This window comes from Colossoma macropomum, unplaced genomic scaffold (assembly GCF_904425465.1).
Source record: "Colossoma macropomum unplaced genomic scaffold, Colossoma_macropomum, whole genome shotgun sequence".
NCBI classification, from domain to species: domain Eukaryota; kingdom Metazoa; phylum Chordata; class Actinopteri; order Characiformes; family Serrasalmidae; genus Colossoma; species Colossoma macropomum.
The window spans coordinates 35,613,049-35,630,230 of NW_023494803.1; the positions used below are offsets into that span (position 1 = coordinate 35,613,049).

General features: G+C 39.1%; 1 protein-coding gene across 1 annotated transcript in view; it reads right to left on the bottom strand.

The window, feature by feature from the left end:
* The window catches only part of LOC118823647 (AT-rich interactive domain-containing protein 1B-like), a 265,468-nt gene that overhangs the window by 64,617 nt on the left and 183,669 nt on the right, over positions 1–17,182 (bottom strand). The window contains exon 5 of the mRNA XM_036593372.1: positions 10,817–11,060. Within this exon, the coding sequence (XP_036449265.1) occupies positions 10,817–11,060 (244 nt within the window). The remainder of the gene's footprint in view (positions 1–10,816; positions 11,061–17,182) is intronic.

Below are 17,182 nucleotides of genomic sequence, written 5' to 3' on the forward strand. Positions count from 1 at the left end.
AATTGAGTAAGGAGGACAAGCAGTTTTTGTCTGTGTGTGTAAATATTTGTATATATAAGTATCTATATGTAACAATATTATATAGTAATGGTTATATAATATATAATAAAACTTATTGAAGCCAAGTCCTAAAACTAAATACCGTAAATGTTAGGTTAGGGGTAAAAAATGTTATAAAATGCATATTGAGCTCTGCGTTGTTCCTGACGTTATAAGTTAATTCTGTTTATACTCTGGTTTTTCATTGAAAATGTACAAAACCAAATGCACACACAAATACAGAGCGGACAGTAATTGCCTTCTGTCCGAAAACAGCAATAGCCTCCGTGTTAGGTTTTTATTTATTTATTTATTTTTTATCTGTATCTGTTTAGGCAAAATCTCTTTGTCAGACCCTGACTGCATGCTTCGGATGGGTGTTGGGGGTTCACATATCTAAATGTGAACATCTCTCCAGGACATTGAAGCGATGCGGCCAGCAAAGAGGCCCCAGTGCTCCTCCATGGCCTCAGCAAACACTTCTCATTCTGAGCCCACTCACTGAGCTGTGCCAGCTTCAGCTCATATTACCATAATACCCTCCGCTCGCTAAATCCAGCTGATAACAACACTAACCCAACCTGCCCGCTCTGTGCCAAGGGCCAGCAGTCTGACGGAGGTAAAAACACTCGCAGACCCACTGGGCTTGCTGCCGCACTTGCTCGCCCCGCTCCCTCACACGCTGACCTTTCTGCGCTCCAAAGCCCTGGAAGCACTTCAAGCAAGAGCAGATAAACAGCTTACTCTGAAAGCAGCCCTCATAAGTATGCCCAAATCACATCTTTAAAGAAAAATAAGGAAGATGGACAGACAGACAGAGGGAGGGGAGAGTGTGAGGGGTGGTTGGTGGGCCACAGTCACGTTAAATGGACCTCGATGGACCTTGGAGAGGAGTAATAAAAATGGAGAGAGACAGGCGTTTCTGGTTTTCAATGGCAGCTCAAGTGCACGGATGTCATTAGGGGCTGTGCTGCAGTCTGTGTCAATTAGAGGCTGTTCTAAAGTGAGTGCTTCCACTTCAACCACAATGGACATGCTGCTATAGACACAAGCGTATCAACCTCACACCATTCTAAATTCAAAATCAAGAATGAACGCAGGTACAGAAATACAAAAAAAACGATGGTTAGGGTTCGGGTTTGGTTCTCCTTTCGTCTAAACCAGAAGGCAAAATAGTCAGACTAAGGCTGAGAAGCTAAACACAGGCACAGCTAATGCAGCTACTGATGTAACATCTACTTGAAATCAGGACTACGTGATATTGAAAGTTGATTAGTGCAACATTTTCTTGTTAAAATTGTAATTATAAAGAATTATCTTTAACCTTTATGCCTTTAAGACATTAACTGATCTAATGAAAATTTTTGCTCCCCTGCTTTTACCCCTCATTGCTCACTAACAGCTCAACATAGCATTTCACATACAGTGAGCCAACTGTGTGCAAGCAAACAGTTATGGCGGAAAATATTATATTCTGTAGAAGGAAGTTAATGAAACAAATATAATAAATACTACGATTGAGACACATTTTTTTTATTATTTCACTTTTTTTTGAAAGTTGTAACTGCAAACATTAGCATTCAGAAGCTCCTGCTGGCAACTAGCATGCTAATAGTGCCCTCTTGTGGAGAAACTCCAGACTGCCATACATAAGCAAATGAGTTCCAAAGCTACGCCCACTTGCTTTACATATCGTCGCTGTCCTAAGAAAAACAAGTACCTCAAAAATAGTAACTTTACAGGAGAGAGCGAAAACGCTCTAACCTTTCAATGTAAGTCAATGAAAAGATATTTTATTCCAGGCGATTTTAGAGCATTTCTGTTGGTCCATTCATCATTAAATTATACAATGTAAAGGACAACTGGTGTGTTGAAACGATGTAGAAAAATTAAAATCCACAAAAATGGAGACACATGGTTTTCATGGTGTTCCGTTTCTTACAGCGGAGGTGCTTGGGAGTTTGGTTATTGATGCCTATAGGAAATCATTAAGAATTATATTTTCGTAATTTTACAACTTATCCAAAATATCAGGACACAGTACGGAAAATGTTTCGAACTTTCATCAGACGGTGTTTCACACTCTAGGAAACCTTCATATTAACCCACTGTTTTCACAGTAAAGGGGAATAGAATATTACTTGTAAATATTATTTATTATAATTTATCAAGCTATTTAAAATAAAATCAATGCTCTCCAGTTTCTCTATCTCAGTTACTTTCTCAACAGAGTGATCATCTCTGAAGCATCAATGATATCCGATTACATCACCCTATAAACATAGGCCTATATGAAACCTGACTTTATCACCCAAATCTACCCAGTTATGACAAGACTAGCAAAAGAAACCCAACCGTTGTTGCAGTGCCACTGTCACAAAGTACATGCCAAGATGTCTATTACCGATGACAATGTTCCTTGTACTATCCTGAATATGGTGGGGCCTTCAATAAGTCCTTGCTGGTATAACAAAACATTGTATCTCAGAAAGAGTAACTTAGGAGAAGGACACAAAGTCTTCAACACTTTAATGTAACAAGAACTTATTCAAAGTACTTCTGGACCAGGTCTACTGGACCATTCATCACTCGATGTAAAGGGCTGCTGTAGATAAATAAAAGGCAAGGATTTGAACATTTGAACATTCTTCCTGAATCTGCTCTACTTTTACATAATTCTTCCTCCTTTCTTCACACTTTCTCTGCTGTGGTGCTCTAAAGCTCAGTGGTTATAAAAGCTGCACTTAACATTTTTTTTGGCCAAGAGGAATCAGTGGATACAACTCACTAGTGGTCAGTTTTAAGAGAAAGTGACAGCATGGAGAACAGGTCAATGAGCATCAGACAGAAGGTCAATGCTAAAGCCTATTTAGCATCACTTAAGCTCAAGGCAGTGGAATCTCTTTGGGTCACTTAAGAAATGGATTAGAGCTGTTCTTCTGTTTGTGATCAGCACTTACTGTACACTGTAGATACAGTTAGTAAATGAAGCTAAAATGAAGCTTCTCTGTGGATGAACAGTGTGAAAGTCTCATAAGTGAATGATTGCCCACATGTCATCGTCATGGTGAGAAATTAAGTCACAACAAGCTTTTTTGAGCATTCCACGGGTTATCAGTGATTCTAGCACACCAGCCAACTGTGTGCTTCATAAAAAGAGAGGTCTATTTAAAACTGCACAGTAACAGGCAGCTGATTGGATGTTAGTTTATTATGTCACTGTACTAATTCGATTTTTTACCAATTGTTTGATTTTAATCATGTTTCTAGTTAAAGAGGAATTCCACCTATTTTTTTTCATAATTCAGACATAAAATGTAAACAAAGACCTTCAGAGTGGTTTGATGTGAAATGGTTTATTGTAGAGAAGTTTACTGAGATTTCTTCACAATGGTGGTGATAGAAACCAAAGGTCACCATGTCTACAACACAAATATAGACATTTTATTTACTATCCAAAACAACCAGTGAAGCCACACGCGTCTTCTGAGTTTTTATATGTGATGTTCAATAACATAACCTTCTGTGAGGGAGTTTTGAAAAATCAGCAGAATTTCCCTTTAATTAGTTTCTTTTTATATATATTTAAATTAAGAAACATTATTAACCAACAACAATCTTTACAGTAAAACCTTTTTTGGTGTAAGAGTTTGTTAGAAACCCTCAGTCTTTGACTGTATGATACCTAAACAAATAACCCTGAATCCTACGAAGGCCACACTGATTTCAGAATTATTTGAAGGTTATGATGATAAGGACGAAATTCACATCATGTTGTCACTGATATAACAAAACCTTGAATCTCAGAAATGGAACTTTGCAGAAGAGGAAAAAAGGTTTTTAATTTAAATGTATGTTAATAGGGTTGGGAATCACTGCAGGCCTCAAGATAGAACATTTCCTCAATACTTGAGCCAGAACAAGATTCTAGGCAGAGCAAGACAAGTTTATTTATATAGGACCTATTCATTCAGAGTACTTTACAAATGAGAGATTATAAAGACAACTCAAATTAAACTTTAAAAAGATGTAGAAGAATAGGAATTAAGACATGATTAAAACACGATTAAAACAATAGATTTAAAAGAGAACAAAAAACAAGGCTTTATTCTTACATGTTAGAGCCACACTACGTACGTTTTGGGGATTTGGAGACCCCTCTGGTGGAAATGTATAACTGCACACAATTTGTGGAAGAACGTTTTGTAACACTGGTTGTGCTTTGGATCCTTTATCAAGCAAATGAATCTGATGATCCTGAATGTGCTGTAAAAGTATTCAAAGAGAATTCATCCAAAACGTAGTGAAGGACGTGTGAGGATGTGATTGAATGATCTACTATTGTCATCATATCTTCATCAGTATAATGTTGATTTAGCATTTGAGGCCTAAAGATCGAGCTGGAGCCTGTGTGTGTGAGACGTTAATATGTGAACAACGTATGACGTGGTCTGAAAAACTCCCACCTAATCTGACTCAACGCTTTCTGATATTTAAATGATTATTTTCGCAGCCGCGTTTGCTACTGTTTAACTAGCAATACCCTCAGGAACACTGGTCTCACCAGAAGGAAACACCATCTTGTGGATTAAGAGAGAAATGCACCTTGGAATTCTATTAGTCTTAAATAAAGCACTAATACCTGCGCCTCAGTGTATTGATACTTAAACCCAAAAAATTTCCCACCCCTGTATGTCAAGAATTTATTCCGAGTAATTCTGAACCAGTTGGTGGTTTCAAATTGGAGTTACGTTTTGATATGACAACAACAATATATAACGATAGAGTACAATTATGGAAAACCTCCCAAATCCTTCGTGTAGAAAGCATAGAACTCTGAATTTTACTGGATCCCATTTAGGAGGGAAAGGGTTTGTCAAGCTTCAATGCTTCCATCTAGAGTCTTAACTTACACCAAAAACCACCAACAAGAAGCCATTAAGCCTCTTTCTTAATAGTACAGACCGAGAGGTGCTCGTGAATGGCACAGCGGCGTTTCCCTCACGCACTGAGCGCTGAGCAGGTTTAGGGTGACGGATGGATTCCTGTGCTAGCATGCACCCCTGTCAGCACTGCACCTGTATCACCACGCCGCTAACACAGCTCACGTCTCCAAAGCCAGAAAATGCACAGGGCCTCTCAATTGCTTTAGAGACATTTTGGGCTGAGCAATGTGATTTCTGCCTGACTGTCACAAATCTAGCACGACAGGAAAAATCAATTTGCCCAGTGCTTCGCGGCTTGAGGAAAATCCGAATGCCAGGCAAGCCTGGATAATGTTCCGGCATATTGTATTTGCTTCACTGAGACTGAAAAATGGCCGAGCCCTTCATATCCGCGGCCCACAATAGAGGACGAGGACGAGCAGTTAGGTTTGCCTCCTAATATCTCCGCTTCTCTCCTGGAAACAAAAATAGAATTAGAGGGTCTCATATCAGCGTCACTCCGGACCAAAATCAGACATTTGTCTGGCAGCTGCCTGAAATGAAAGGGCAAAGGTCAACAGAGGGGACCTGCTAGCGCAGTTTGAAAGTAGTGATACTGATTCGCTATGAACAGTAAGGAATGACAGGTATCCCTGAGCGCTTGCTGCTGCCCTGTGGAGGCCCCAGAGGCCTTGGCGGTGCTGACAGGTCCTGTACGAGGGCAGTAAGGTGTGGCGGTCGTCACAGTCGGCCGCCTGGAGCTGAGATACAGGCCAGGCTGGAGGCTGAAGTGAGAAGTTCCACCTGGATCACTTCTATTCAGAGTTTTACTGTATTCTGCCCTAATACACAGCTCTAGCAGCACCATTTATATGACAAAGTTCTGCAATATTCGGCTGACCAGAGTTATATTTAAAACCATTTATCTGGTCAGTAAGAGTTTCACTGCTTGAATCTTTACATGGAATTATACGATACCACAATTTTCCCATTCTGATATCGAAACAGATACTAAAACCTTAACTGCTCCATTTTCCTTCTTTAAAACTAAGCTTTAATGAAGAAAATGAATTAAATTAAAAAGTTAAGCTTTGAAATGAGATTCTTTGGTTTGAGCACAGTGCGAGTGGGCATTTGACCCACCACTTTGACTGATTTCAGGACACTTGCACAGGACATAACTGCCCCCCCCCATCACTGAACTGGACAATTCACATTTATCGAGACACAAGTCTTCAAAAAATAACAAAACATCTGACTTGGTGTTATAACACCCTTAGAGGGCAGCAGTGAGTAGTGTTTGTTTATTTGAGCTTGAGCTGTCAGGAGTTGGGACCTTCTAACTAATAGCTAATCAGCCAACCTGGCCAATTTAGGCCCCTGATTTAATAGCTGCATACAATGACAATCCCCGGTTAAGCTAATTAACATGTTATTAAGTTCACTGTGTAAAAGAGTTGTGCGCTGGTGGTGGCCTTATATAGCCTTATATTACATTCTATATATAACAAGCAAAAAGACTCTTACTATGCAGATAAACAGTTCAAACATTTTCTTGGCTGGACTAAGGCTTCTGCACAGCACTGTAACTATGAGGATACAGTGTTGGTGCACTACTCAAGTCACAGCTTTGCATTTTAGACTGCCAGACGTCCACACGACACCTAACGGCAAAATCTCATGTCTATAAATACGACAGTACATGTAATTATGAACTGTTTACCATACTGAATATATGATAATCTAATACATTTTTATGGCTCATCAATCATAACTGCATCCCTCACAACAACATGTGCCATATGTTCCTCTCAGGTCCATGTAAAGACATATTTTGGCTGAAAATATATTTCCCGCAACGTGATTAATCCTGACTGCTCTATATTTTCTCTTGCCATGCTGCATCTGTACTGCACTGAGGGGTTTGAGTGCGGCGCGACGGCTGCCGCTCACGTCAGAAGCCGCTGCCTGCTTTTCATTAGCGTCAATCACACGCCGTGCACGCCGCGTCTGCCATTCACACGCAGCCTTCAGGAGCTCACTCATGCATTGGTCCCGCCTCGTCAGCGTGATTGACAGCTCAGCACTGGTCAAGCCTCCATCAGGGAGGCTGCGGGAGCAGACGCCGGGGCCAGACGATCCACATCTGCATCTCATATTTAAGTGTCATCCTCTCACGTCCGACGCTTGACGGAAATTCATTAAGTTTGCAATTTCAAGACTCGCTCGGTTATTCCTCTGAGGCCGAAGATGCAGACAAGTTTTCCACAAATCTGCTGTTTTTAAATAATCACGTATCTGTTTTAACTGAAGAGCAGCATATGGCCATCATCAGCAGCCAGCGACAATTCCTCCAGGATTCCCCTTAAGAACACGTGAATGAACAAACCTTGAAAAACACAAATGGCACCAGCAGCGCAATCGCACAGTCGCTCTCAACCTGTATGCAGTGTTCCTGCACTGTTCCGGGTTCAGAAGCTGAGACGAGGGCTGACATGCCTTTCTGATAGATGCAGCAGATTTAATTGAAGCCACAAATAAAAAAACTCAATCTAAATAGGGCTGTAAGATTAACCCTTTAAACTCTAAATTATGAGGTATGTGGGCCCCCATTTCAAATTCTCAGTGTCATATTGTCTCAGACCACCCTACATTTATTTAATTCCCAGTCAAAACAGCCACTGAGTAAGTGAGTTTTCATTTTCAGGAGATATTTCTGAGGAGATTAGATGTTAGACAATCCACTTGCATAAGTAATGTAAAATTACATGAAAAACCAGGAGTTTCCACTTTTTGAACTGGGATTCAAAAAGTGATTAAGACCTGGTAGACCACCAAAACTGACCCCATCAGATAAACAGCACTTAAAGCTTTCATCTCTGAGAGAGAGGAGAAAATCAAACTGCTTCAGATCTGAAAAAATCCAGAGGCATTTCTGTCCATCCTTCCACTGTGAGAAGACGACTCATGCAACCAACTTCTAAGGCCGGATTCACACATACCGTGTCTGCATTGCGTGAGGTTTTCATCCCTGGTCAGCGCTTTCATACAGTCTGCGCGTGCGAAGCGGCAGAGCGTCCCAGGCGCTGCATTGAAGCAGCGTGGTATTTAGAAAATCCATGCATTACACTACAAAATACACTAAAATAAGCAAAATCTGTGGGGAAAGTCTGTGAAAATTAAACAGAAAACCGTACACAAACTTTAAAACACTATTTTTAAAATTTTATTTAATTTATGACGAGATACTAGTTAAACATTCCGTGCTGCAGACAGATTTTACCAGCTGGACTACCAGGCTTGAAACCTTTGCCTAATCACAAGTCAGAATGCTGCTGAGGATAAACAAATATACCGTGTACATTTATAAATTATATTGTTACTGAGAAGAGGGACTGATGTGACTTTTTATCCATCTGGAAAGAGGAATGTCTGTATAAATTTCTCGCTGCTCTGCTTCACAGCACAAATGCTGTATGTATGAAAGGCCAGCACGTTCGAGCTGTAGCGCTCAGCTGCCGTGTCACTCATGCCACACAGAAGCAGTGTGTGAACAAGGCCTAAGACTGAACTTTGGAGGTGTGGAAAAACATCCCTGCAGACTTTGCGAACCTGAAAGCAAGTCTACTGGAAACAATGGAAGCTGTAATAAAGGTAAAATATGGAAACACTTAATACTGAAAAAACAGATATTATATTTACTTGTTGAGGCTTTTGTGTCATATTTTGTTAAATATATGTTGTTGTTGGGTTTTTTTGAATAACTTACAGCACTTGAGTAGAAATTAAATAAATAGAAGGTCAGTCTCTGACTTTTGCACAGTAATAAATGTACGTGGGTCTCCACTCCAATTCCAAAATCTGTCATAACTACAGTGGTGCTTGAAAGTGTGTGAACCCTTTAGAATTTTTATGCTATATTTCTGCATAAATTTGTCCTAAAACCTCATCAGATTTTCACACAAGTCCGAAAAGTAAATAAAAAGAACCAAATTAAACAAATGAGACAAAAATATTAGACTTGGTCATTTATTTAATGAGTTTTAGATGAAATTTACGCGTAAATCCTAAAGGGTTCACAAACTTTCAAGCACTACTGTACATCAATAACTTATTAGTTTCATAGTTATTCAATAATGTAGACTAGTTACTGAATAATAAGTCTTAATAATAGAGCTATAAGCCTACAGATTACAGGGTTAAACTTCATGTAAGGATCAGTTCTTTACTGATTCCAGAACTTCTGTCATAAACCACTGTAGATCAGCCAAATCTGCCCGAAACTGCCGGACCAGATCGAATGTGAAACTCCTCAAAATGCGAAGGTGGTAATAAACAGCGAATGCTGTAATAAACACTAAAAAACCAGAATCGGAAAGGACTGATGATGCAGGCTCAAGCATTTGCTCACAATCAACAACAATGTCAGATGAAAATAATGGAATCAAAAGGCTGATTACTTGTTTAAACAAACCCTCTCAGTGGTAATTGAACTAAGCATATGGAGCTTGATTGTGCATTTATCTTCTCATTTATCTCATTTATACTTAGCTCCTTAACCTTTACCAGGCTAGAGTTATTAGCGTCATTTTTAATATGCATTCGATTCACACTACATAATTATTTATAATGTTCAAGCGTGCACGTTGGCCCTTTTTCATTTGTTTTGATGTCAAGAAATGACAAGAATGTAAAGGATGTGTGCGCAAGGCTGTATGCACAACTCTGATTTTCATCAAATTCAAATCATAATAAAATATCTCCTCTTATATAAACAAATGGGGTAAACTTGAAAGCTGAGAATCTGCATGTTTGACAGAATGTGTCTGCTTGTTTCAGTCGGATATGTGTGAGAAATGATTAAATAAAATAGAATATGAGACATTTCAAGACGTCTATACCACACTGTAAAACGTGGAGCAGTGCGGATGTTGATTTACAGTGTTTATGCGATTTGAACTGAAGAATAAATATTGCTTTTGTTCATCTAAAGCAGGGTTTCACAAAGCGGCTCACAGGGACCGTCAATCAGTCCACATTTTTGCTGTATCCGTATGTATTGCGAGTTGGGTTGGAGCAAAAATGTGGATCCTCTTGGGGGCCCATGAGGACCAGTTCAAGACCCATAGATATAAAGTATTACCTTTCTTTGTTTCAAGTAATGTATTTATTTGACCTGAATGCAACCAGTTCAGCTACTTGTTACCAAATTAAGTCATTTTTTAGGTTGTACTGGACAAGTATACTGTGCACTGGGCACCTCGGAGGATTAAAAAAAGTTAACACTTAACTTGAAGGGTCTCTACGTGACACATTCATAACATCTTCATGATATTAACATGGACTATTATGTCATTTTACTGAGAGACATTTTTTCAAAATAAAAGTTCAACCCTATTTTCAGTGAAATGCCTCATTTCCAGAGAGCCAAAATGAAAATGTCCTCAGTTTACCCCTTTGGACACTTTGAATGTCTTTTTAATTATTTGTTTCTTCTTAAGCATTTGTATTTTGCATGTTGTTTTTTTTTATCCTTTTAAATCTTAAAAAGTAAGCAAAAAAATCTTCAAAATTTTATTGTGCACATTGTTGAGGAAAACGTTGAGGACTTTTATTTTGTAAAATGGAATAGTAGTCCATGGTAATATCATGTAAAACACGAATACTTGATAAATAAATAAATGTTGATTTAAACATTCATAAACATGTTGTGAAGTGTTTATGTAAGATGTTATGAATGTGTTATGTAGACTTCAAGTATAGTGCTGCCACGCCAATGCATCCAACAATAAAGTCAGCAAACATAAAAACATAAAAAATCTGATTCAATCCAGGAGGTGGAGGTGCTGTACCTGGGCCGCTGGCAGGGGATATTGGTCCGGAGCGGGACTGGCCAGACCCTGCGGGCGAGGCGGCAGGCGAAGGCGAGGGTCCGCTGCGCATGCTGGAGAGGCGGGGCGAGGTATGGGGGGAAAACGGAGACTGAGCCTGGTTACTCTGCTCTCCCTGACTGCTGCTGGAGCCAGAGGCGCTGACCGCTGAGCTGAGGGCAGCCTCCGTTCCTGTAGGCAGGTCATCGATGGAGCCGGACAGGTCCTGAGATAAAAATGAAATAAATACATGTAAAGATCAGTAGGAATGACGCTTCACATCACACCGTGAAAAACAGGATTTTACCCAATCACCAGTACAGTATGCGCAAAATCAGAGACCACCCCATATTTAATTAATTTTCAGTCAAAATAGCCGTTGAGTACAGGCTATTAATTTTTTCAAGAGATATTTCTGATGAGATTAGATGTAAGATAATCCACCTGCAGAAAAAAAGGGAAAGTCAAAAGAAAAATTAGTGAAAAAAAACAGAAGTTTCCAAAAATGGAGTTCAAAAAATTACATCCGTGCGAGACCCAGTAGACCACCAAAACTGACCCCATCAGATAAACAGCACTTAAAGCTTTCATCTCTGAGAGAGAGGAGAAAATCAAGCTGCTTAAGATCTGAAAACATCCACAGGAGTTTCTGTCCATCCTTCCACTGTGAGAAGACGACTCATGCAACCAACTTCTAAGACTGAACTTTGGAGGTGTGGAAAAATATCCCTGCAATTTTTTTGGACTCTTGGAAAAAACAGAAGCTGCAGTAAGGGCAAACTATGGACACAGTAAATACTGAAAAAATATTATTTTTAATTGTTGAGGCTTCGGTTAAATATTTGTTTTCTGCTTTTTTCCTGACACTGAAAAAGCTCATAATTAAAGACCATTCTGAGTGAAAATTTAAAAAATTACAGGTTTTCTCTGACTTCTGCACAGTACTGTATGTCACTAAAACAACAGTTTCATCAAACAATTATCACTGTTTACACACTTGAGACATGTGTAGCTATTAGACATTATGACAATTATAGAGGCCATTAAGGCAAACTTTGAGATCACAGCTAAACGTGGAGTGAGAATGAGTTTCTATTCACCACCCTGAGTATATTTCTCCAGGCGTTTCTCTGGGTCTCGGTGTATTTCTCAGCATCGATATCCACCTTTTTTTCAATTCTGTAAGGGTGTGGGTGCGGCACAGCCGCGCTGTTCGCTAGTGGCAGAACATGTTAGGTAATGTTTGTCAAAGCGGGCAATTACACAAAGAGGTGTTAGCAGAAGCAAGAACCAAGCCAGTCCAAATATTCAACGAGTTGGGTCGTTTTCCAACGTGGCCCAAATCCAATTTGTTTGCCGCTCTGCTGCAAATTGCTCTGTGCATTGAGTCTCCAAATAGCTGTCAACTACTCCCAGTTGGCATCTTGTATCACTTAATTCGCTCCTGAAGCATGTAATTGTCATAATAAGAAAAATATTGAGGTGATAATAGCCACTTACTTTGAAATACCCGGAACCCCATATAATAACTCGCGCATTTCTCACAGTATTTTAGGGGGCCAGTCATTTTTTGGACCAGACACCCTGTGTGTTACCAATGGCCCCCCATTTACCGCTGTCAGGAAAAGCTGTCACTCAGGAGCGATGCAATGCATCGGGGAACGTCTCACAACGAGCCGTGCGCAGGCACACGCGCACAGCTAAAAGCATTTCAATAAGCGAGGGAAATGCTACACTGTAATTTTGAGAGGAGTGAGATTTGCTTCACACAAAAGCCCCACCGACAGGCGCTCGGAGCGCGCTCAGATGTGAATTAATGAGGAATGCTGGGAGAGCATGGAGGGCCATCGCTCTGGTCAAACAGTCTAGACAGGGAGGAGTCGGTGCATTCAGCTGCTTTTCGGTCCAATTGCTGAGACGCTGGCCACCCACAAACACACGGACTGCATACAGACACCGACAGCATTCAACATCATCTGTATCCTCCGCCTGTCATATGAACTAGATGTAAATACAGCAATACACAAATTACTGTAATACAGTAAGGAAGAGCAGGATACAGACACTTCATACATTCAGCATCATCTAAGTGGACTTCCTCAGCCTGTCAACTCAACTAGATATAAAAACAGCAATATATAAAACACTGTAATACAGTAGGGTACTACTTGGCAGAGCAGGTTATAGACACTACAACATTAAACGTCCTGAAGTGAGTATACTCAGCATGGATATGAGTATAACAATACAATACCATACACAAAACACTGCAGTACAGTAATGTGTTTACAGTAATATTATTGTAAAAAAGTATTATAAATTAGTTTATCAGGCTTTCTTAATGTAAAAGAGACTAGGAGGAAACGTGAAATCTACATTGGCATCATGGAAACAGATAACATCTATATATATATATATTATATATATATATATATATATATATATATATGTATATATATATACATATATATACATATATATATATATGTGTGTGTGTGTGTATATATATATATATATATATATATATATATATATATGGTTGGTCAATATTCTAATGATATTCACAAAAGTAGGCTTTTTCTTCTGTAAAGTTATCATTTTGGAGATTTAGGTTTTCTTCCAACAACAGCGATATATATCGTTCAGCCCTATATGATGATATTTAAGTTTGCACTAAAGGGCCAATATCTCATGTTGTTGGATCAAAAATAGTCAGAATTCATTTCTTCATTTTACATGATTATTTTCCAACTTTTCTTTGTGATATATGTAAATAATGTTTACATATATTGACTGGGAAGTGAGTTATACATTATGAGACTATGACAGTGTTTTTATATTACATTTCTTTATATATATTTTATATTACAGTTCTTTATTTAAAGGAAGTGAGGAAAATTTGTTTTTCCATAATATGGACCCTTTAATAAAGTAGCTGAACTCATGTCTCCTGAGTGCTGCTACTCTGTGCTAAAAGTCTGCACTAAACCTGATATACTTTGTATCGAGGTGTCTCACAAACATTATATACTTTGTTTGGATGGTTTATTTATTCTGCTTTCTTCTCTTAAAAAAATACCATCAAAAGAAATTTTAGTATTGCTAACCAGACAGAAAAGAAACAAATGACATTCATCACATGTAACTGAATTCTGGATGAGCACAAAAATATAACTAATAATTAAAATCACCCTACTTTGCAATAGGCCCACTATTTTGCAGCTGTTATATCATGGATAATGATCATTATCTATTAATTATATTGCTAAAAATGAAACGCACTATCGAGGTGTGTGAATATCACGGCATACAGTATAAACAATATATCATCCGACAACAAGTAATACACAGCTGTATACAAAACTCTGTAATATAATACTACATTGTATTGCAGCACATGATCTCTTCAACTAGCATCTACAGTTCTGCTCAGATTAGCAGGTGAGGTGGTAAATGTGCCGGTCAGAACTGACTGGGCTGCCCGAGGGCGGTGTGTGTGTGCGTGTACGCGTGTGTGTGAGAGTATGAGAGTCAGCATACTGCCACTTCACCAGCAGGGGGATTTCTCACTCCAGCCGACAGAGGTAGAAGGTCATGAATAAACACAGTGGGCTGGTGCTGTCCACTCTCATTAGTGCTGATCTCCAGGGGCTCAGTGCCCTGCACCCCTCACCCGCTGCAGCGCACGTCCCACCCGGCCAGGGGTCTGGCTGAGTCAGCCGGCCCGTTATGCTTCCCGCTGAGGGGCGGGGGGACAGAGGGCCACTGTGGGGAGGCTGAGCTGGCCAGGCTGTCACTGCTCTGTCCTTGTCTGGAGCTTTAATTCGATAGCTCTGACTTAAGAGGATGTAGCACTGCAGTCTTGGTGGGAGACTGAACAAATAACAGAGACGGGCGAAGCTAGGGGCAGTAGAAGGGACTGAATCGGCTCCACAGGAATCAAATGGACTCATTTTCTAATCCCAAACTGCCAAGGCTAAGAACTGAACTCTGCTTCATAGTGAGACAGTGAGACATTAAACCCCTTTAACACCTTAAATGGCCAAGGCTCACCAGCAGGCCCGAAGTTTTATTACGCACTTCTGTAACCTAAGAATAGCTCAGCTAGTTTGCATTGAAGCCCTTGTAGATACTGAATAATAAGCCTTATTATGTAATAAGCCTGGAATTTTAAGAGGTTAAACACCAGACTTACATATTTTTAGTAATATAATTAATTATTATTATGTGTTGTTCAGTAACTACTATGAAAAACGTATGTAAAGTTAAGGGAGTGAAGAACTGAAGCGAGGGACTTTTTAATGATGGAAGTGCTTCTGTCTGCTTTAACTCAACTAGTTGGCTAATCAGTAGTCGTGTTCTTGTACAACTAAGATGTTGTCAGTCAAATAACTGCATTTATTTATTTATTTATTTGTTTGTTTGTTTATTCATTTGGAAGTGAACTGTGCTTAAAACTGTAGATATTTCCAGAAATAGGGGTTTGGTTGATGCAGCTATTAAGTCTCTATGCAAGTTTAAGCATCGTTCTGTTTTACTGAACGTACTGTTCCATGCCTTAGTTGTGCAATGCATTGTGTACTAAAGAGCAAAACGAGCGCAACGTGGGACAAAAACATGAGAAATCTTCCATGTGGATGCATTTTGTAACATCTACTTCTGAAGGCGGAATGCAAGCTTAAAGCTACACTATGTAAGTTGTGGGGATTTGGAGACCTCTCTGGTGGAAATGCATAACTGCAAGCAATGTGCAGAAGAATGTGTGATGTCAGTTGTGCTTCGGGCCCTTCACCCTAGCGGGGGTGTGCGCTGAAAGGGTTTTCAAAGAGAACTCAGTCAAAACTTGTAAGTACTTGGATGTAAGTTATTTATCTATTATTGTCATCATATCTTCATCCATATAATGTTGATTTTGTGTTTGAGGCCTAAACATCAAGCTGGACTTTCTTTCTGAGTCTGTGTGTGTGACGTTAGTATGTAAAGGCTTATAACGTTGTCCAAAAAAACCCAGTGAAATCAGACTGGCACCTCTGACTTATAAATCATTATTTCAGGCTCTACAGAGCGACTCACGCCATATTTTAGTCGTTTTTTTCTCTCCTAAGTAATACTTTTAAGTATTTTAACAGAAATTATACAAAGTGCTGCTTTAAATAAGTAACTAGGGATGCACAGATATGCTAACACTGGACTGATGGTGATAGATAATATTTTTTCATGTACTACATCTACCATGATTAAGATTACAGAGAAATATGTCAACACATTTATAACACATTTATGTCTAAAGGGTTACAAATGTCGTAAAATGAATACAATGCAGACATCTTAGCAAAGTAGCCCAGCATGATCACAGCATTCTGCCTCGGTAATAAATACATTATCACATATCAGTTAGAAATGTTGGTGAAATCTAAACATCTGTCCAATGCTGAGAACTTTGCTTTGGAAACGAGATCTGTGAGGATGAGAAACGTTTAAACTACCTTCACATAATGTAAAAGTTTCTATGCCAATTTAAGGAATCTTCTGTTTGGAGGTTCTTTAAACTTTAAAAAAGGTTCTTCAAACTCACACATCTCATTTGCAAAGGTGGTTCTCCAAAGAAACCATCTACTGAAGGCTCTTTAGGTAAACAAAAGTGGTTCTTCTATGACAACAAAGAACCCTTTTTGGCACAATTATTACTAAGAGCATATAAAATTACATTTTATTGATTTTCTAAGTGAGAATATGTTAACACAACCTCCACAGAGAACACACATCTGCACTTTTTTGCACACTTACTGCTTGTTTGCTGATGTTTTTGGGGGAAAATAAGCAATTAAATAATTACATAAATGAAATGTGGTCTGTGCAAAAGTTATAGCACATCATATGTTTTATGTTATTTTTCTCTATATGTCAAACTCAGCTGATAAATAGAAATTGTGCACCAAAATTAGCAAAAAACTTTCATATTTATTCTGTGTACTACACTTAGAAAATCAACAAAACGTACTTTGATCAAGGGTAACCACATTTTGCATGTGACTCTATAGTAGAACCAAAGCTTCTGTTTAAGGTGCAGGCTAATTTTATGTTCTAGAGTCCAGTAGCTTCTTATACTATGTTATTTATTAGCTGTCTTTATCATCAGACCTTGTTTGATCTAAGCAGAAACCCTCAGTCAGGGACAGCCCTCTGTGCTTCATCAGCAAACTGCTCATGGGACCAAGCAGAATCAGAGCAAGTGACTCACTTTATTCTTGTGCCAAGCAAATAATACAATGGCAACTCTAATTAAAGCTAATTCAAGTCTGAAGATCACCCATGTGGGAGTGGACGAGCCCAGGGCTATTTAGACAG